Genomic DNA, 23,059 nt, shown 5'->3' on the forward strand with positions numbered 1-23,059 from the left:
TTATCAGTTACATGCTTATTCTACATTTCGGCAGTGTCATGGAGCTTGGAATGCAGTCAAGATTTTAGCATGGCAGGCCATTCTACTATGGCTTACCCTACCTTTTCTTTATATGAAGAGATTATTTCAGATGTGTAGTTATGTTTTTAAAGATCATTTTCAGCTACTGGATTGGTTTGGCCAATGGGGAGAACCTGCAAGTGACTAAAAGACAAGAGGAGAATGAAGCTGGGTATATATCTCCTGGTCTACTCCTGATTGGTTTGCACTGTATTGCCTATATTCTCTCCCAACATGCCATAGCTTCTATGAACTGGTAGCTTTCCTCTTTCTGGGTCTTGATGACTGCTCTTTCCTTTGTCCCTTCAGGACTCAAGGTAATGATGACATTCTGCTGTTACTAGTCCCTTCAGAATCCTACTATCTCTACCCATATCTTTGTAAATAATTTTTTTTTTTTTTTTGTAAATTCTCCCAAGTACTCAACTGGAATGTGCTATCTATTCCCTGATATGACCCTGGTCAACACAGTGGATGAACATACTGGAAAATGCTGGCAAGTGCCTTGTAAATTATTGATTAACATGTCTAAAATATTTAGGAAGGCAAGGGAAACTAGAAGAAGAATAGGCAAATTGGAAAAGATTAAAATCACCAAAGAGTGTTTGAAGTTGGAATGAGGGAATGGGAAAAATGGAATGTGAGAAAGTTTTGCTCATAAAGGCAAACTTAGGGTTTTATTTCCTGGAAATGGAGAATTTGTGTCCTGATTATTTTCGAGGGATAGCTATGGGACTAACTGTATGAGAGGAGAAGATGTAACTCTGCTGAATTTGTTAAGAACCTTATATGCGAGAAGTGATGTATTAGGTATTACTGATGATTCTTAACAGTTATACAACAAGCTATTGTCTTGTAAAAGCACACGGAAAATACTACATTTAAATTTGTAATTAAAATTTATGTTATTTTTAGAAACATTTCACACTACACATACCAAATATAAGATTTGGTCTTTTGTATTATTGAGTTGCCAGCCACAAATTACACACCTAAACATTTTAAACACTGATATGTGATTCTTCTGAATCATACACACAAAATCTACAAATATACATATATAACACATGAAACCTATACATTTCTTATTGAGGGGAAATCAACTTCACAACCACAATTACACTTGAAATTCCACAAGATAGAACTTCTTTAAATAATGAAAATACCTTCTCTTTCTGCTAAATATAATTATTGAAGGTTTTTTTTTCTGCATGTTTCCCGATTTGACAGTAATTACAAGGGTAGAGGAGACTAATAATTTCTAAAATGCTTTAAAGTAAGAATAGCTATCTAAGAAAAGTTGCTTTTCATTAATTATTTCAAGACTGAATTTAAATTTACACATGGGATACTATGTTGTGTCAATTTTTATATTTTTTTTTGTTAAGTAAAGGTCATGAGTTTCATTTACATTCTGAGTTATACATAATGAAAGCATCACAGCTTTGCATTAAATAATGATAAACCACGCTATGTAGAATGGCAACACTCAATAAAGTTCCCTTGATTGCTTCATCTTCCCGTTAAAAAAAAAATACCAGCACTGAAAAAAAAATGTTAGAAAGTGCATGTTATATTGTGTTCCACCTGACAAAGATTCTATTTCAAGAAATGAGAATAATAAAAGTTATTCCTAAACTTTGAAAGATCTATTGTAATGAATTGAACTAGTTCAGTTTCTGATTGCTTGCCAGCAGTGTAGCTGTCTCCAACATACTCCTGTATTGATCTGGTAGCCTTTGTGGCAGTGCATAAAGAATAAACATCTGTGTCAGGTACAACAGCAAGGTGCCATCCACATTGAACTTGCTGCTACCCTGATTACAAAGAGGCTGTTTAGAGCACCTGGTGACCACGACAGGCTCTTTCTTCACTATAGAAAAGAAACTCATTTCCAAAAGTTTACTGAACTGAAACTGAGAAACTCACCAGAAATCGTCAGCTGAAGAGGTGTTGGAATGAACTCCAGTGAAGACAAAGTAAGCGAACTAGTGATGGAAAGCCTCTGGCTTGCAGCAGAAGATTCCCAATCACGCACACTAGGCTGAAGTTCCCATTTGGGCCACTCTGAAGAAGTTGTAAGCTCTTCTTTTAAATCAGATGTTAAGGTCAGATAATCTGTATAATATGTCCAACCTGGCGCAAGAACAGACAAGGGAAAAGAGGCCTGTATTGGATATGACTGAGTTCCTGAAACTGCATAAAATGCGATATTAGAGGTTACCTCTGAAAAGTCAGACACAGAGTCTATATAAGGTGGCAGGTTGTTTTTGAAGTCACCTGAATATATAGTTTTTGGATGATTTTGTAAATTTAATTCAAAATCTAGAGAACTGTCGTGTGTGAAGTTTGAACTGATTATGAGATCCTTTACTCTCTCGCATACCCAATAAATTGTCTTGATTCAGTATCTCAGTGGGGCCCATGGTTATACCATGTTGTCCTATTGTCAATAGTTTTAAAATGTTCTCTGACACAGAAGGATCATCAGTAGTCAGTTTTGAAGTCAAATCAGAAATCATCAAGGCTGAAGAGACACTTTGTAAAGGGACAATGGATAAATAACTCTTAAATAAACATAAATTAACATCCAAATTACTTGATAGGGTAATGGATTCTTCCAAGGATGAGGATAAAATCCTTCTTTTTGTACTCTTTTTAGAAGGAAATAAAGATGACAGTTCTGTGAATGCCACTGATGGCGTTATTTCAGTAGCATAAGACAATGGATGCCCAGAAGTGATAGTCTGAATTCCCATTAGTGCATACCAGCTGGCTGGTATCGCTGAGTTCATCCAGAATGTCTCATAAAAGTGGGACTGTTTTCTATGCAAAACTTGATCTGAGAATTCATGAGAGGATTTTATTTCAGTCATAGAACATGTTGCACATGTTTGGCTTAATTCACTTAAAGAATCAGCAGCCTGTGATTTGATGTTTGTGAGTCTCTGGTTGCTAGATGCTTCAGTAATAACCTGGTATTCACTGGGAATGGAGGCTTGTGTAGTGAATTGGTGCAGAGTTGATGAGTTTAAGATGGCTACCTGTTTAGATATAATTATCTTAGCAGGAGAAAGGGGAGACATTGAGGAGCTCAGCAATCTCCAGTACTCTCTTCTTGAAATTAGGGAAACAGCTGAAAATTCTTCAATATCCTCTTGAGCCCCCGTAGAAACAACTGGAGGTACACTTGTAGAAGTGGTTGTGAGCAGGAATCCATGGGAGAGTAATGAGTGCCTCTTTAACTTAATATCTGCTCCTGGAATGCCAGTAATTACTGAACTCACTGTGGTAGTAGTTAAGGCAATAGTCTCATTGTTCACAAATAATAAAGATTCTGTAGGAAAAATAAAATCTGGCATGAAAGAAGAAATGATAAATGGGGTCCTGTCTTCCATACTGGGGAAAAAGTATCCTGCTGTGGCTGCTCAAGTTTGGATAGGCATATGTGATACAGACGTTTTGCCCCAGACAATTTGTGCTGAGTCATGAACACCAAAATTCAGAAATTGAGAAGAGGAAACATCTGTGGAAGAAGGAATACTGCGTTTTGCTGAAAGCTCTCTAGTGGAAATCAGTTCTTTGAGTAAATAGCTTTCAAAAGATATGCCAATGCTTAATGTTGCTAAAATAGTAGTTGGGAGAACATCATGCTTGATAATGTCTGTCTGTTTTGGACCTTCAAAGAGGAAAAAGAAACAAAAAGAGAATCAGAAAAGTGAATTAAAAATGAACAACTTTGGCCCTGGGCTGAGTCTTCTGCAAATTGCACTGCCTCCTCAAATCAATTATGTGCAGACAAATGGCTCTGTAGGTTATATTTCTAATGGAAGTGTATGGGTAAGTTTAGTAACTTCACAAACTGGATAAATGCAAAGACTCCCATTATTCACACTCCATTTGAGGGTCAAAGTCAAACAAATTGTGCTATATAATCTTGAGAAAGAACAAAGCTGGAGGTATCTTGTGCCCTAATTTCAAACTATACTACAGGGCTATAGTAATCAAAACAGCATGGTACTGGCATAAAACCAGACATATAGATCAGTGGATTAGAGTAGAGAGCTCAGAAATAGGCCTACTCACATGTAGTCAATTAATCTCTGACAAAGGAGGCAAGAATATACAATAGGGAAAAGATAGTCTTTAAAATGAATAAATGGTGCTGGGAAAACTGGGCAGCTACATGAAAAAAATTAACTGGACTGCTACTTTACACCATATCATGGTGTAAAGATTTAAATATAAGACTCAAAACCATAACACTAGAAGAAAAAATAGGTAGTAAGCTCTTTAATATCAGTGTTAGCAATACTATTTGGGACCAGACTCCTTAGGCAAGGGCAACAAAAGTTAAAATAAACAAATGGGACTACATCAAACTTAAAAGCCTTTACACAACAAAGGAAACCATAAACAAAACAAAAAAAGCAACCTACTGAACGGGAGAAGATATGTGCAGATCACACATCTGATAAGGGGTTAACATCCAAAATATATAGAGAAATCCACAACTTAATATCAAGAGAACAAGTAATCTGATTTAAAAATGGGCAGGGGCACCTGGGTGGCTCAGTCAGTTAACTTTTGGTTTTGGCTCAGGTCATGATCTCACTGTGAGTTCAAGCCCTGCATCAGGGAGCTGGGGATTGTCTCTCTCTCTTTCTCTGCAGCTCCCCTGATTGCTTGTTCTTGCTCTCTCTCAAAATAAATAAACTTAAAAAAAATGTGCAGAGGACTTAAATAGACATTTTTTTAAAGAAGACATACGGATGGCCAACTGGCACATGAAAAAATACTCAACATCATTAATCATCACAGAAATGCAAATCAAAACCACAATATCACCACAAGTATGTCAGATTGACTATTATCAAAAAAGGCAATAAATAATAAGTGTCGGTGAAGATTTGTAGAAAAGGAACCTTTGTACACTGTTGGTGAAAATGTAAATTGGTGCAGCCACTGTAGAAAACAATATGGAATTTCCTTAAAAAAATTAAAAATTAGAAATACCATACAATCCAGCAGTACCACTTCTGGACATCAATCTGGAAAAAATGAAAACACCAGTTCAAAGAGATACATATGCTTCTATGTTCACTGAAGCATTGTATACAATAGCCAAGATATGGATTCAATCTATATGTCCATTGATAGATGAATGGATAAAGATGTTATAGATACACAATGGAATATTACTCAGCCATAAAAAAGAATGGAAGCTCCTCACTTGTGATGACATGGATGAACCTAGAGAGTATTATGCTCAGTGAAATAAGTCAGAGAAAGACAAATACTGTATGATATTATTTACATATGGAATCTAAAAATAAATGAACAAACAAAACAAAAAATTCCATGAGAAACATACTCATAAATAGAGAATAAACTTGGTTAGCAGAGGAGGGAGAGATAAACAGGGTGGAAAAAATAGATAAAGGGGATTAAGAAGTACAAACTCCCAGTTATAAAATGGGTAAGACATGGGAATGTAATATACAGCACAGGGAATATAAATAATATTGTAGCAACTATGTATGGTGTCAGGTGGCAACAAGATTTGTCATGGGGATCATTTAATAATGTATAGAAATATCAAATCACTATGATGTATACCTGAAAATAATAGAATATTCTGTATCAATTATACTTCAATTATAAAGAAAAGCAATATATATAATTTATGTTATATTAAATTTTGTATTTATTTCATAAACATTTTTATTTATTTCTCATATTTATACTTATACATACAAGCAATGAGTATGCACAGAGGGAAAAGAAAGAATTGACATATTCCACACCAAATGACTCCTTTGAATAATGAAACATGAAAAATTACAACTTTGTCACTGATAGACTCAATGAATATATAACATATTGGTTAAAAAATATTAGAAATATTATTTTAATTTCTAAATAGGCACAGTATACTTTATATTTGATAATATTATATTTCAACTTAAGTCTTTAAAAGAACAGAAATTACAAAGACAAAAAATAGGGAAGACTACCTGCCTGCTTATAATATCCAGTAGCCTTCAAAAATATTTTTCCTAAGCAAAGAATACCTTGTTAAGGGGTATAATTCTCATTCTTATTATCCTGAGTGACACTGACTATAAAAAGAATTAATTTGGAATTTAACATATGATATACTATTTACAATATAGCATCATTTGATTTAGTAAATTAAATAAGACATATTGAAACATACTCAAGATGTCAAAATACTTCAAAATTGGAAAAAATGCAGTTTAAAAAAATTCCAATAAATTGATAGGAATATAAATTTATATATAATGATTCAGAGAATGTTAAAGATAGAATAAAGTAAGTATTACAAGTTTTTTAAATAAGTTTTATGGATAGTTAAAATCAGCTCAGACTGGAATCCAGTTATCTACCAAAATTTACATATCATAATAAAGATATTAATAAACATTTTTTCACTGTTTAAGAAAGAGTATTTATTAGCAAAGAACATCAATATTCTTAAACCAAAACTTAAAACTGAAACATAACAAGAATTCTAGAATAATTTTATACCCCTGAAAAATTATGTATCTCAGAAAAATAAAGATTTGAAATAAGTCAGAAAATAGGTTTCAATACACATCAAATTCAATCTTTTATATATCTTATTTTCATCTACTTACCTGGATCATCTGGGTTAGTATTCATGATGGTCCACAGTCTTGTAGCCCTTGCTGATGGAAAGCTACTGATTGAAGCAGATACTGTATATGTTTGTGTAGAAATGACATCCGTTCTTTGAGAGACAAGAGGTAAACAGGTAATTCTGTTTATTTCAGCACCACAAAAAAGCCCAGTGGAGCAGGCCTGCAAACAATAATTATAATAACTAAGTTCACAGTTTCTTTGTCACCAAGAGAGAAGTTTTTAAGTTAGTTTTGAGGCATTTTCTTGTCATATTCGATAGCTCAAATCATCACTTTAATTTGCTTGAAAATAAAGTCTTTAGGGTAAATTTTATCTGTATTTCAAAATTAATCCTTCAAATTTTGGATATGCTCAATTAAGTGCCTAAATGTATTCTTAATTTCTTTAATTTTAAGCCAAAATACTATTTCACATTTCCTTTAAGGGTATTTTTTTTCCAAGGAAGAATTTGTGCTGTATGGTAGTCAATATGGATCTAAAAGCTTCGTTACAAATTATAAACTCTTCCACTCTAAATGTCATATTTAGTTGGAAGCAAATGTAAAATGCAGTATATGCAACAGATAATTTGAAAACATTTTCTTGTGATGTTTGAATCATTTTAATTTGTATTGGCTTACGGAGCAATGATCCTTATAGATTTAGGTTTATGTGAATAGCCTATTGCTGCCATAAACTTACAAGATAATTTCTGCATAAAGAAATTGTTTTTAGCTTATGGGAAGAGAATTGTGATACATACATAAATAAGTACAAATATATCTGGGGATTCTCCTTTAAATATAGAATTAACAGTTACACTATTTGTAGATTTTGAACTTTATGAAAATACAATTCAAATATTATTTAAAAATAGTAATGCATGCCTATTTCCTAACACTAAGGACACATTCAACAGGTATCCTTACTTAACTGGGCTAGTATTTGTTCAAGATTTCATATAATTTGCACAAAATGTAAATTTTACTTTAGATACCCTTTTTTCATTTGTTTCAGAGTTATAAATTCTGTATTCACTTTCAAATAACACCTGAAAGTTTTTATAAGGTCAGAGAATTCTTGATGTTTTATAACTGCTTTAAAAAATCTAACATGTAGGGGCGCCTGGGTGGCTCAGTCGGTTGAGCAGCCGACTTCAGCTCAGGTCATGATCTCGCTATCCGTGAGTTCGAGCCCTGTGTCGGGCTCTGTGCTGACAGCTCAGAGCCTGGAACCTGTTTCGGATTCTGTGTCTCCCTCTCTCTGATCCTCCCCTGTTCATGCTCTGTCTCTCTCTGTCTCAAAAATAAATAAACGTTAAAAAAATTAAAAAAAAATCTAACATGTAGAAAATGGTAAAAAGTGAAGCTAGAAGCAATAGAGGAAACAGCAAGAAAAAAATATGTTTTATGATTCCACATATTAAGGACCAAGAGATTTGTCTTTTTCTCTACTCAAGGGTAAGCAGCAAGGCTTGGAAAGAATTCAAAGATTGTTGAAAATACACATGGAACTAGGATAGAGATCAGAATGCAAATATATTAGATTATGGTGAAAATATAGCTGCTACATAGTGCAAAAATATTTGCATGACCAACATTTTCCTACTAAATCAGAATCAGAAGTTATTATCAACTTCCTTGAGAAATCACTACCATGGGGTTAAGGGATCCTCAAAGCCCCATGATCAACAAGTTTTCCCCATGTCACCATTGCTACATAAGAATCACAGATATCCTTGAGGTACACTAGATCAGAACGTGTAAAACAAGGTGATTCAAATACTTAATGATGTAAGGCTAAGATACTGCCATAAGAATGATCTGGAATACCTGATATTCATAGACTAAATATCTATCTTTAGACAACTTTACATTGGAACTACTAACATTTGTCTCTATGGTTCTGATATGTTCTCTAATATTGTTGACTATTATATCACTGGATATGTTAATACATCCATTCTTCCTGGTGGGAAGCCATACTTTCTCTTTCCTATGTTGTATGCCTAAGCTCACATCCATTGTGTGCTGTTCTCAGCATTTAAGTCTCAAAGGTGAATTTATTTTCCTAATTTTGAGCTTGATAAGAAATGTCTTATTATATTCCCAAGTACCAGCAATTAAAATCATAGAGCCTTTTTTAAAATTAAATGTTTCTCCAAATTCATTTCAGCATTTTAATTGTTTGAACTCTCTCTTTCCTCCTCCTCCACACACACACACACACACACACACACACACTAACATAATTTATCCTAGAGAAACTTCTATATTTTCCTTAGTTAAATTCAAAACTGCATGGCAAAGCTTACTACATGTTCACCAAACTTATTTCTTCTTCCTCTTGGACATGTTTTACTCACTCTTGTGTTTATGTGAGACCAGGTCATTTACTCCTAATCAATGAAATGTGAATGATCATGAAGTATGTCACTTTCAGATTGATTGACAAGAGTCTGCTATGCATGAACCTCCAGCCTCTTCTTCCATGTGGCGACTTCAGAAAACACATATTAATGATAGAGGAGCCACAAAAAGGAAGTAGCCCAGATCCATAGATCTTTATTTGAAGGAGAATATCTGAAATCAGAAACACTCACTTGGACTTCATATGAATGAAAAGTAAATTTGTATTATTCTAGGAAAAATTTAGAAGTTATTGCTATATCAACCAGTATTGGTTGGTATCAATCTCTCCCTCACTTGGTAATGTTACAAGAAAACTAAACCATAAATGGTTGAACATTTCTTTTCCCATAACTGCAGGATTACACTGAAGGATATAAGTATTTCAAATATTTAAATTTGCTTTAATTCAGCAAATATTAAAGTTATATTTCTTTCCTAACTTCAGTTACCCTAATTTACTTATTTTGCCAATATATCTCTCATTCACTCATCATTCATCTATCAAATATGTATTGAGTACCTACCATGAATAGCATAATAACTTAATGCTGATAGTTATTGAAATGTAATATGTGCCATGACAAAGATAGCCATTTCTACAAAACTTCATGACTTAAAAAATATTTTTCTTTCTGAATCTATATTTGAGGAGAAAAATGCAAATAGGATCTTTTGAATCAAACCTTTATGAGAATATGGTCATCCACTTTCCATGGTCACTGTGTAGCCTTCTATGTCTTTACTCAACAAATATTTCATGATCAGTTTCTAAGTGTCAGTGATTGTTGCAAGTGCTTGGAATAAAATAACTAACAAGATATGCAATGTTTGTTTCATTACATAGCTTATCTTTTAGTAAAGGAATCAGAATTAATTAATTAATACCAATTAGTAATAAGTGGCTTAAAGACAAAATTTTGCGAAATAAATAATAAGGACAAATAGGGAGGACTCTTAAAGGGAGTGGCCAGGGAAGTCTTTTCTGATCAGGGATCTGAATGCGAATTTCTGAAGAAAAGAGCATTCAAAGCAAACAGAAGAGGGGTATAATGGCCCTGAGACAGGAACATGCATTGTATGTTTGAAAGACAGCAAGATGGGGGATATGAATAAAGAGATGAACGGAAGGCCATCAGTGGATGGAAGTGAGGTCACAGACATAGGCAAGATAGGTAAGATAATGTGTTTCTTGTTGTATTTGGAATTAATTATGAGAGTTATGGAAAGCCATTGGAGTATTTAATATTTAGGAAAAAAGATACAGTTTGATTTATATTATAAAAGGATTAAGTTAATGTTTTGTAGATAGTAGACTCTTAAGGGAGTCTGGAGTACAGGAAAGAATGGAAGCTGTGAGATAGATGGATATATATATATATATATATATATATATATATATATATATATAATCAATGATTCCTAAGTTTTTGTTCCTATCAGTGATGTGCGTAGTGGTGTAACTTACTAATTTGAAGAACACTGGTGAAGAACACTGGTATTTTTTTTAATACTTAAATGTTTATTTATTTATTTGTTTTGAGATAGAAAGAGTGTGTGAGCTACCACAAGCACAAGTTGGGGAGGGGCAGAAAAAGAGGGAGAGAGAGAGAATCCCAAGCAGGCTCCACGCCTACCAACAAGGAGATAATGACCTGAGCTGAAATCAAGAGTCACCCAAGAGCCCCCTAAAGTACTTTAAACTTGATAGGCTCATTAGCTATCCAGATATGGATGTAGAGTAAGAAATTGGAAATATGAGTCTCTCCTGAGACAGAATTACTCTTAAATCATCTCAACTAAGTAAGAAATTATGATTATGGGATAACTAGTGTTATCCCATAGTCCTTCTAATTCTCTAGTCACAGACCTAAAAAAACGGCAGAGCCTAGATTTATATGTAGGCACTAAGACTCCAGAATCCACACACATAATCATTGTGCTATATGTTTTACCTCTTATTACATCTTCAACATTTGTTATGAACAGTTCTACCCTACAGTTGATTGTTTTAGGTAATACAAACATTCTTTTATTCTAATAGCCTAATGGATATCACTATCAATTAAATTTAATAATCACTATCGATATGTTAAGATCTGAGCAAAACAATGTTGCTATTGACAGTACATTTGAAGACATAATGTACTTCATCCTTACTTTCTACTTGAGGTGATGAGTGTGTAATATAGCAAAAAAAAAAAAAAAAAAACCCCAAAATTCCCAGTTGTCACAGTTTCATATCAATCTAATTCTGTGGTTTGATCTACTTTCCTCTTAGAACTAGTAGTTTACTCCTTAAAGTTTACTAAAATAACTGACAGCTTGAATTTTTCCAACACTATCAAAAAACATTATTAATTTTTTGTTTATTTTTTTAAGTTTGTTTATTTTGAGAGAGAGAAAGAGAATGTGCGTATGCAGTGCAGGCAGGGGAGGGGCAGAGAGAGACAGACAGGGAGAGAAATAGAATCCCAGGCAAGCTCTGTGCTGTCATGGCCTAGCTGCAAGTGGGGCTTGATTTCACTTAACCATGAGACCATGATCTGAACAGAAATCAAGAGTTGGACACTCAATGGACTGGGCCACCCACGACCCCCTATTTTATTGTTTATATAGCAAACTGTCTACCTAATTTGTGGGGGCCAGTGCAAATGAAAATATAGATCCCCTTGCTAAAAAATGGTTAATTATTAAGTCAGCAACAGCAGAATATTAGAGCAATTGTGTGTGTGTGTGTGTGTGTGTGTGTGTGTGTGTGTGTGTGTGTGTGTAGGGGTGGGTATCTTCTAATGGCAGGGTCTTAATGCAACTCACAAGTCACATACCCATGACTTATATATGCTAATTTTGCCATTTTATAATAGTGGATTTACCTACCTGTAGCTTAACACTCTTTGAAAATTTTCTCAGGGTGATATATGCCTTCTTAAATTGAAATATCTTTTTGATAATTTTGATAATTGGAAGAAACAGTTCAGATGATTGTTACGCTAAATTCATGACATGGTGTTCTTGTAGAATTATAAAGGAAACATCAGGCAGAACATCCAATATAAAACCACCAAGCAAATCTGTTTCTAAGTAGTATAGGCTTAGTTACCCCATCAATTACAGTTCTAAGAAGCAATAAACTCTTCCCAGTTTCATATAAAGTGAAACGTTCGATTTATGCTAATTGGAACTATCATGTTTCATTAGGAAAGGTTCACTAAACTCAAGTTCTCTTTCAATAATTTCTGCTTTCTGGCAAGCTTTTGCATCATTTACATAATTTCAAATTCTATAAAAATTTTACTATATAAAATTCTCAGGTCTCAAGTAACAAATCAATGTCCAGTCACAAAACCAATAACCAATAATTTACATCTAGTTAGTATATTTCTCCCATGTAGGGAGAACTTGTTGGTTAGATAAGGGGAAAAAACTTTCCAAGTTGTTGATTCAGTGTTGCTGTCTTATAAAGGATACTTGCAGGTTTCTGCATGTGGTTAGCTAACTGGACTGGGAGATGAAAGGTAAAGTTAGTGTCAGTCTGAATCTGAGAATAATATTCTGAAGAATGATATCATTCACCCATAATAATAATAAAAGAATCTGTTAATGATCAGAGATCAAATATTAAGAATACTTTGACATAAAGTATATAATATTGAGATAGTTTTATGATTCAAAATTGGACTACATATTTCTAGTTTTTCTAGATTTCCTCTATAATATCTATAGAGTCCATATCAATAATTAGAATTGTTTTTGTATGACTGTTTGTATACCAAATGGATTTACATGTCTTTACCAGCATAACAAAAGTGCCTCTGACCACTCTCTGCTGAATGGCCATGGCTAGTATGATGTCTAGAACATAGTTACATAGTTGGTGGTCAGTAAACATTTGTTGGAAAAAAAACCCTAAAAGATAATATTCCTTTGAAAATGCATTTTATCTAGGTACTTCTGCATTTCTTTTTTCCTATGAACATAAAATGCCATCCTTCTTGAAAAACTCCATCAGATAAGAAATCAGGATTTTGGAATAGTAGTCTGGTGAAATATCCCTTGGGCTTCCAAACCCTGAAGATTATTGAAAGTTCACATGACCAAAGCTTTATACAGTCTCATATGAACCTTGTGATCTAAAAAGGATGTAGCCTAAGCCTTGATCTTTCAAGAATAAAGCCTCCTCATGTAATATTCTAAACATGATAGGGCCCTTCCAGGAGAAGTGGTGATCATCTAAACTGTTTCTATGGAGGCTGTCAGTGGTCAGACCTAGAGAAGTAAGTCTGATCTACACATGTCCTCTGTAGAGAGCTCATCATAATGGAGCACATAGATAGTGATATGATGGCACGAATTATCTCTCTGCCTAGGCTGTGTGTGGCACTAATGCCACTAATGCCATGGATATTTGCATCTATTCACTATCTAGAGAATCTACAAAAAAGGTGGCAATTTCTCAAGAAACATATAGTTCTAGAATTCTTTTCTTCCTGCATGATGACTTGACAGAAAAAAACAGGAATTCTCATTCCCTCATTTTGCACTTATTTCTCTTCTTCTTTCTTTCTTTATTATTTTTAAGATTTATTTATGTTTGAGAGAGAGAGAGAGAGAGAGAGAGAGAGAGAGAGAGAGAGAGAGAGAGAGCACAAGTGGGGGAAGGGCAGAGAGAGGGAGACGCAGAATCCGAAACAAGCTCCAGGCTCTGAGCTGTCAGTGTAGAGCCTGATGCGGGGACTGAACCCGCCAACTGCTAGATCATGACTTGAGCCGAAGTCAGATGCTTAACCGACTGAGCCACTCAGGTGCCCCTTTATTTATTTTCTTTTTCTTTTATTTTTTTTAAATGTTTATCTTGAGAGAGTGAGAGCGAGAGAGAGAGAGGGAGAGGGAGAGGCAGAGAGAGCGGGGAGAGACAGAATCTCAAGCAGGCACCACACCATCAGCGTAGAGCCCAACACAGGCTCAATCTCAGGAACTGCAAGATCATGACCTGAGCCCAAATCGAGTCAGATGCTTTACAGACTGAGTCACCCAGGTGTCCCGAGGCCTATGTTTTCCTGAAGTGAGTTTTCTACTTTCTTAGAAGATAACTTTATTTCCCTTCATTGAATTTGGCTACCAGATCTTCAAGGGATTTGCTTAGGTGGAGTTCTCTTTGAAAATATACGCTCATTGCTTTCCTATACAATTCTAATCTTCTGGGACAACTTCTAGGAGAACTAATGAATGAAAATATAAATATCTTGAGGACTGTACTGAATCAGACATTTTACTTGATCTGGCTATTGGAAGATAGTTGAGAAAGGCAAGTGGAAAGCACAGCTCAGGGGAGAAGCCAGGGTTAACACTAGAGACAAAATGTCCAGACAACAGATTTCCTGCAGAAAGCTGATGAGACAAGAGGTTGAGAGACACTGTTTTAGAGGCAAGCCCTCACAAGTATATTTACTAACCATAGAATATGTGCCAGAGTTATTTTTTTAAAGTTTATTTCTTTTGAGAGAGAGACAGAGACAGAGACAGACAGAGAGAGAATATCAAGCAGTCATCATACTGTGAGCACAGAGCCTGACATGGGGCTCAAACCCGTAAACCATGAGATCATGACCTGAGCCAAAGTTGGACACCTAACTGACTGACCCACTGAGACACCTCAGAGTTATTTTTTAAAATAAAAGTCCGACTAGGTAATTCCTTAGCTGAAAAAATCATCAGTGGTTTACCACTTTTCTAGGAAAAGTAAAAATGATGTAGTCTAGCACACACAGACACTGACCATTTCTAAAAACATATGCTTATTTCTTATTACTTTTTTACATAAATTATGATAATTACCACGTCACATATATTTTTTTCCTTCCTGAATCCCACTACTGCCACATATTCCCACCCTGAACCTAGGTAACCCAGATACCCAACTTTTTTGATTCAACTCAAAATTCTCTGGGAAATCATCTATGTTCCCTAAAAAGTTTTTAAATACATCACTACTGTGCTTTCATGAAATATTGTGTAGACCTTAACTGCAGCTGTTATCTGTCATACTGTGATTGCTGTTTGACATATTTTTCACTCCCAGTAGACCAAAGTTTTTAAGAGCAAAAACAGTCCTCAAGTGTCTAGCTCAGTGTTAGAGATCATTGGCTAGTAAAGAATACTCTTGGGGGAGCTTGTGGTTATCAGTCTATGTCAGTCTGCTTCATGCTAAGTAAAAAGAAGGGAGTGATAATTCTACTGAGTTGGAGACCCAAAAGCCTTTGATTTGGTCAACTCAAATTGATCACAAATGTTGAACTGGAGTCTTGGGACAAGATCTTTATATTACTTGGTTTCCATTGAAGTTCACAGGTGACTTATAAAATAAAAAGCCTGTGGAATACAATGGGTCTGTAATTTGATAACTAAATTGTAATTACTAAATGAAAGGTACAATTTGATGAATAAGCTATATATTTGAATATGAATTATTATATATACAAATTACTCAGACCAATGTGCACAAATCATATATTTCTAATACATTTATAATAAAGATATTTAAACTTTTCCCCCTTTTTCAGTACTGTTAAATGAACCTGTACATTAAAAAACATAAATTACATTTTTTTTTATTTTTGGGACTTGGATTGTATTGAATTAAAACTCCCTTTGCAAAAAATATTCTCTGAATGCTTTTCTAATGTTTCACATTAAAATAAACTCAGAAAACTATGAGTACAGATCAATTTTTTGAAATAAAATTATTCATGTAGCAATAAGCATATTATATTTTGATAGAAATTATACACAAATAGACTACCTTCAAATTTTAAGTGGATGATATTTAATCAACTTTCTACAATGAATAAATTAAATTGCATGTCAGTTATTTTGATTCTAATCAAAGAAGTACTAGTTATTTTCCTATATGTTAACTATAAATATAGATTTTAGGCTCTGAATGAAGAAATAGTTTGAATTTTAAAGTTATAGGCTCAACCATGGCACAGTTCATGTTGGTAATACCATTGTATTTAATTTAAATTAAAATAATTTGTGTTTGATTTGATTTGAGTTCAACACAATATTGAGAATCTACTCTGTGTTAGCCATCCTATCAGAATCAGTTAATAACGTGCAACTTTCTGTACCTCTTCTCTGTAGGGCAACTTCAACCTACACCCAATCATACTTGCTACACTTGTCATTGTCATTCAGGCTTGCTCTCCTATTGGAACTCTTTTCTGAACCAATTCACTCAAATCGAGTAGGGCTCTGTCCCTTTATTTTGATATCTATAGTGTCTTGTATACATACCTTTATCAAAACACATTAGTTAATAAATATCATTTGTTGTCTATCTCTCTTCGGGCTGTTATTACATGCCAACCAAATAGCCACAGTTGTGTTCATGACACACACAATGATTCATTACAGTACTGATCATTTTATATTTTTCTTCATCTTGTAGATCATTTAAAATACAAAGGTGCAATCCTCATTTTATTTTTTTTTAAATTTTAACGTTTATTCATTTTTGAGAGAGAGAGAGAGAGAGAGACAGACAGAGAGAGAGAGAGAGACAGAGCGTGAGCAGGGGACGAGCAGAGAGAGAGGGAGACACAGAATCTGAAGCAGGCTCCAGCCTCTGAGCTGTCAGCACAGAGCCCAATGTGGAGCCTGAACTCACTGACAGAGAGATCATGACCTGAGCCGAAGTTGGGCGCTTAACTGACTGAGACACCCAGGCGCCCCTGCAATCTTCATTTTAAAGCATTAACCAGGATGGCTTCTGACTACTTTAGTAGTAGCCTACTATTTCCTATTTAGTAGTAGCCTATCTATTTCCTATAACCCACTGTGACAATACATGTTATCTCTCTCCCTTCAGACTGAAGTGGGTTAGGCTTGTAGTTTGAATGCTTTGAAGCTGATCTTCACATTCTGAAAATATGCACACAATCCTCCCTTTACTTGGGAAATGCAAGTGCAAGTGGTATGAAAACAGTTACATGAAGTAACACAAAACCAAATCAAGTACCATGGTACAAGGATACCATCTAACACCTAAAATATATCAAATACAGCAAGGAAAATACTCTGTGCTGAAAATTAGTGCCCCTGAGCTGCATGGAGAGGGACAAGCAACAGGTCTTATTCTTCCCTATAGACTGACTCTTTTCTTAGTTTTATTTATTTTTAATTAAGGGGGAAAAAAGCTACACCAGATGCACTGATTATGAATAGCAAAAAAGCTCCTAGGCCACGAGGGAAGCATTAAAACCCTACTGTTTTTCAGTGGCAATACTAGAAGAAGCAGGGGAACAGAGAGATTGGTGTTTATCATCAAAAGAATGCAGTAGATGTCGGTTATCATATTTCTTCCTGCTGCCTCGCCTGTATTTAATTATTTATAAACTGGCAGATGTAAAATGCACACTTCCATTTGTTATAATGTAAGAGTCATGTGAAATAAGAAATTTTGGTGTAAAATGTAAGAGAAATTTCGTAAAAATTGTATGAGTTAAATCCTTTTTAGTGTGACTGTGTTTGCCAAGAGAAATTTGAGCATAGCTCAGTGTAAAAAGATTCAGAACTTGAGTTGAATACAGAACAAAACCTTTCTGATCTACCAGCTGCATAAAGTATTCTAATCTCTTTATTTCCATATCTGTAAAATAGGGATAACAATGCTTCTTATGTCACAAGTTTGTTTTTTCTTTTTTAAAGCACTAAATGAAGTAATGCACCCAAAACACTTAGCCTGGCAAATAGTTAATGCTTCACCAATGATAACTAACTTTAATGGTAGCTTATGGCTCAAATGGTGTTTTACATCAGTTTATTATTATAGAAAGGAATTCACTATATCTTTGATAGTGTATGTTATTGCATCTAATCTGTGTTGCAAATTTATTATATGATTAACACCAAAATATTTATGGTCTTACCCATGTTCTTACTCATTTGATAAATAAATATTTATTTAGAATGAATCTATTATGTGGTATCAATGTGGAAAAAGAGGTAACGACAGATATGCATAGTTACTGTTCTCATGGAGCTTATTACTGGAGAGAAGAGAAGCAGAGCAGGGTGGAGAGGTGAGGAGGGAACAGAAGGGAAGGGGGGGGGGGAGACTTCGGTCACATATTGAATACAGAGATACACAAACAATTGATGGGTTATGGTTTTAGCAATTGCTATGGAAATAAATTATAAAATGCTACCTAATTGTTTATGAAAATTGGAAATGGTACAGCACTTTGGAAGATAGTTTGGCAGTCTCTGACATAACTAACCACACTTTTTTATACAACCCAGCAATTTCCATTCTCTGAATGGAATTTACTGAATGGAATTTACTGAAATAAATTGAAAACTTATGAATGTACTAAAGCCTGCACACAGATGTTTATAGAAGCTGTATTTATAACTGTTAAAACTCGGAAGCAACCAAGATGTCCTTCAGCAGGTAAACAAACTGTGGTACATCCAGGCAAGGGAATATTATTCAGCACTAAAAAGAAATGACCTATTAAGTGATAAAAAGGCATGGAAAAATATAAATGCATATTTGAAGTGAAAGAAGTTATGTTAAAATGGCTATGGTATTATTCAAACTATATGACATCCTGGAAAAAGAAAAGCCAAGGAGACAGTAAAATCATGAGTGACTGCTAGGAATTAGAGGAGTAGAAGGGATGAGTAAGTAGATCACAGGATTTTAAGGCTGTGAAAATACTCTGTATGATACTATAATGGTGGACACATATCATTATTCATTTGTCAAAACCCATAAGATGTACAACACCAAGAGTGAACTCTAATGTAAAATACAGATTTTGGTTGCAATGACGTGGATGGAACTAGAGTGTATTATGCTAGGCAAAATAAGTCAGTCAGAGAAAGACAAATATCATATGATTTCACTCTTATGTGGAATTTAAGAAACACAACATGAACATAGGGGAAGGGAAGCAAAAATAAAATAAGATAAAAACAGAGAGGGAGGCAAACCATAGAAGATTCTTAACAAACCAAGGGTTGCGGGAGGGATGTTAAGAAGATTCTTTTTTTTTTTTAACGTTTATTTATTTTTGAGACAGAGAGAGACAGAGCATGAACGGGGGAGGGGCATAGAGAGAGGGAGACACAGAATCCGAAGCAGGCTCCAGGCTCTGAGCCATCAGCCCAGAGCCTGACGCGGGGCTCGAACTCACGGACTGCGAGATCGTGACCTGAGCTGAAGTCGGACGCTTAACCGACTGAGCCCCCCAGGCGCCCCAAGAAGATTCTTAACAATCCAAGGGTTGGGTGGGAGGATGGGCTAAATAGATGATGGGCATTAAGGAGGGCACTTGTGATAAACACTGGGTGTTATATGTAAGTGATGAATCACTCAATTCTACTCCTGTAATCATTATTACACTACATGCTAACTAACTTTAAATTGAAATAATAATAAAAGCTATAGACTTTGGATAATAATGTTGTTCATCAACTCTAATAATTCTGGTGGGGGATATTGGTACTGGGAGAATGGGAGTATGGAATGGATTTTGGAATTCAGCCTATGCTTGCATTTTGAAAAGTAGTAGTTCAATAATATCTTCTGCCCATACCTCCATCAATATTACATAGAGATATCTATCTTAATATAAGTGAATAAAAGGTATGGTGTAGAGGAAAGAACACTAGTATATAAGTGTGAACATTTAAAATTCTACTCCCAACTCTCCAATGGACTCACAATGTTATCTTAGGTATGGTTTTGCAGCCTCATGCTATAAATTTTGAAACTGAGTCTCAAAGAATTTTCCATCTAACCTAGGTCTAAAACATGAAACCTATTCTCTGTGGCAATATATGATACCAAGAGTATTCTGTTTCTACCAAAATACAAACATTACTCCACTACCATGTTTAAACATGACACAGACATATAAAGAGGTGGACAATCATTACCCATATTATCTAAATAGCTCTAAAGTGTAGTCATAATTCTACTATACTTCTTTTACCAATAATAATAACTAGTCTGAGAGATTTAGATTGTGCATAATGGCTGTGCTATATGTCTGTTATATAAATTGTAAGACAAGTTATTTTTAATATTCTATTTCTAAAAATATTAAACTGCATTTCCCATAATAAATATATTTATTTACTACAGAGAATGTCCTCTTTGCATTATTAAAATACATGTTTTCATTCAAATTTGCACCTTCCCTCCTTCTCCAAAACTTTTATATACTTTGGGTTGTAAAACACTAAGTTACTGTATTGCTGAATATGCTGAGATCACACATCTCTGTTCATGGTGAAACTAGTCTTGAGAAGCAGATTTTTTAAACTGGCTATTATATATTTAGACTTCTCATTAGCAGTACTGATCAATCCCTGAAGGTAGGCTTTTCAATATGAGGTACTGATGAAGACTTAATACTTTTGGGGATACCTTTCTAACCCTTGAGAGGAAGCCATAATCTTCGTCCCTCGAGAAAGCTCTTCTAATCACTATTTTACTCAGGGTTTGTCAATTGCCTTATTTTTTAAAAAACTTATTTTTTAAAGTTTGTTTGTTTGTTAGTTTATATATTTGAAGAGCACATGCACAAGAAGGAGTGGGGCAGACAGAGAGGAGGAGACAGAGAATCCTAAGCAGGCTCTATGCTGTCAGTTTAGAGCCTGATGCAGGGTTCAAACCCACAAACTGTGAGATCATGACTTGAGCTGAAACCAAGAGTGGGACGCTTAACCAACTGAGGCACCCAGACACCCCTTGCCTTATTATTTTTAATATTAGTACTACATAAACAGTATCCTAGTTAATGTCTTCATTTCCTTCAGCATACAGTTTCCTGCATTTTGAACCCATTGCTGAATGCTGTATTATACCCTACACATTTGTCTCCTTCACTCAGATGAAAACTCTCTTTGGTATGATGTTGAAACTAATGAATTTTTACATTATTTTGAGGATCTAGTGTAGTGCTCTGCACACAATATATGCGCAGAATACGTTAAGGCAAAGCATCAAATTTCTTTTAAAACAAATGTTCTTGTTTGTTTCTTTGTTTGTGTATTCAAGTGTTTGCATACGGACCTGTCTTCTTTTCCATAATTTGAATGTTAAGAACAGTGTGTGTTCCTATATACGGTATATGATTTCCAAGTACTTTGCTATGGTGAGTGTCCAAAGGATATGCTGTTTTTTTTAGATGTGTTTTGACTGATCAAATGTATAAATAACTTGAGCTCAAATATGAATAAATATCAAAAGCAATAAAACATCTCTTTAAAAAAAAGAAATTATGAGTTTAAGAACTATACTTCTGCTTCCTTACTTCCTGTATGGAGACACACATATTTTAATTATTTAATAGGCGAATAATGGGATCTTGAACACAATAAATACTTGTAAATATTCATTAACAACATCAATGACTTTATATCATGAAAAATAAACAACAGAACTCTAGACAAACGTAAAATCAAACAGTCTATCTTGCTATCCTGTGTCTTGCTTTCAGGTCTATTTATAAGATGACATTTAAAAATAAGAAATTGCAAATAGACTGGACTGCTGTAGAACTCAGAGCATTTTTTCCTTATTCAGAAAACAGATTTTCCTCCCCTCTCCTCCATTTTGTTGAAAAGAAATACAGCTTCTATACTACATAAAGATTCGTTTTAATTTAAAGAATGCAATTAACACTTTTGTTGACCATCATTTGCAAAATGCAATAAGTATGACCCATTGACAGTCATTGGTTAATGTATGGTATGGATCAATATTGCCTGGTGAAATTCATTTACTGAGGAAAAAATGAGCAATGCTGATCAAATAAAAGGAGGAAGATCACTTGTCTTGAATTTTCTTAGCAAGCTTAGGATATTCAATAAGTTGTGTTCTGTCATTTACATTCTTTTGCAGAGCATTTGAATTTTAGAATAATATCAGCACTTTATGTTTTGATTCACTTTTACAATCAGTTCTGCTAAAAAGAATAATCCACACTAATTATCAGTTTGTCAGAGACTGTCACAGCCCTAAACATTATAAAAAACCCGAGAGTTCAGGTCTTTCATATTATCTACTAAAATTTAATTCTTAGAAATACAGAAAAAAAGAGATTACTATCCCCCTATCCAGGAGGGGCTATTTAATTCTCAAATTACTCTTCATTATCAAACAAATAATAATTGCAGTAATATTAATTTTCTCTAATCACATAAACATGCAGCTGAGTTAAGATTTTTATATGGCAATGTAATTAGTGAGAGTTTTTAAATAAAATAGGCTAAATAGAAAGAATATAGAATGTGGCATTTTTCTGAAGATCTATTTGAATAAGGACATCAGAGAGAAGGTAACATAAACAGACTTAATGTAAAGAGAATTGCTATAAATTATTTTAATAAAAGGCTTAGTAGTTTGTAATAAGGTCTGCTGTATCAAGTCATATTCAGAAATTCAATGCTCGGATATCCCCATTAATCTGATATATTTTAATGCACTTTAACACAGATTACATGTGGTATCAACTGGTATACTTATTTGTGCAAGATGATTTATAATTTTTTAGTTTCTACAATTTGGTGGGGAATTGGATGCCAGATAAATTGGCATCTTTTCCATAAAAATGTCTAGCAACTCTGGAAAATGGAACAATCATTTGAGGTGAGATACCTGGGAAACATAATTAGAAAAAGGAAATCAGTTTTTTAAAAGACACACTGAATTTCATGAATGGAGGAAAATTCACCTAATTTCCTTATTAAATATGTCCCTTAAAACAGCAATAAAACTTTTGGTTTCTGGTCTAGCTTGCGAGAAGCTTGCAAGTCATCCTTCCCTTCTTCATAAACATAAAAAGCTGAACAAACTAAAAATCAAGAACTCTCCTTAGACCCATCAGAGAATTGATGTCACAAGG

The 23,059-nt window shown here is 34.3% G+C and overlaps 1 protein-coding gene across 1 annotated transcript in view; it reads right to left on the bottom strand.

Moving 5' to 3' along the window:
• The window catches only part of EYS (eyes shut homolog), a 1,764,056-nt gene that overhangs the window by 748,068 nt on the left and 992,929 nt on the right, over nt 1-23,059 (bottom strand). Inside the window, 3 exon segments of the mRNA XM_042986616.1 lie at nt 1,990-2,402; nt 2,404-3,739; nt 6,723-6,906. Coding sequence (XP_042842550.1) covers nt 1,990-2,402; nt 2,404-3,739; nt 6,723-6,906 — 1,933 coding nt within the window.

The sequence above is a fragment of the Panthera tigris genome, chromosome B2 (assembly GCF_018350195.1).
Source record: "Panthera tigris isolate Pti1 chromosome B2, P.tigris_Pti1_mat1.1, whole genome shotgun sequence".
Classification (NCBI taxonomy): Eukaryota; Metazoa; Chordata; class Mammalia; order Carnivora; family Felidae; genus Panthera; species Panthera tigris.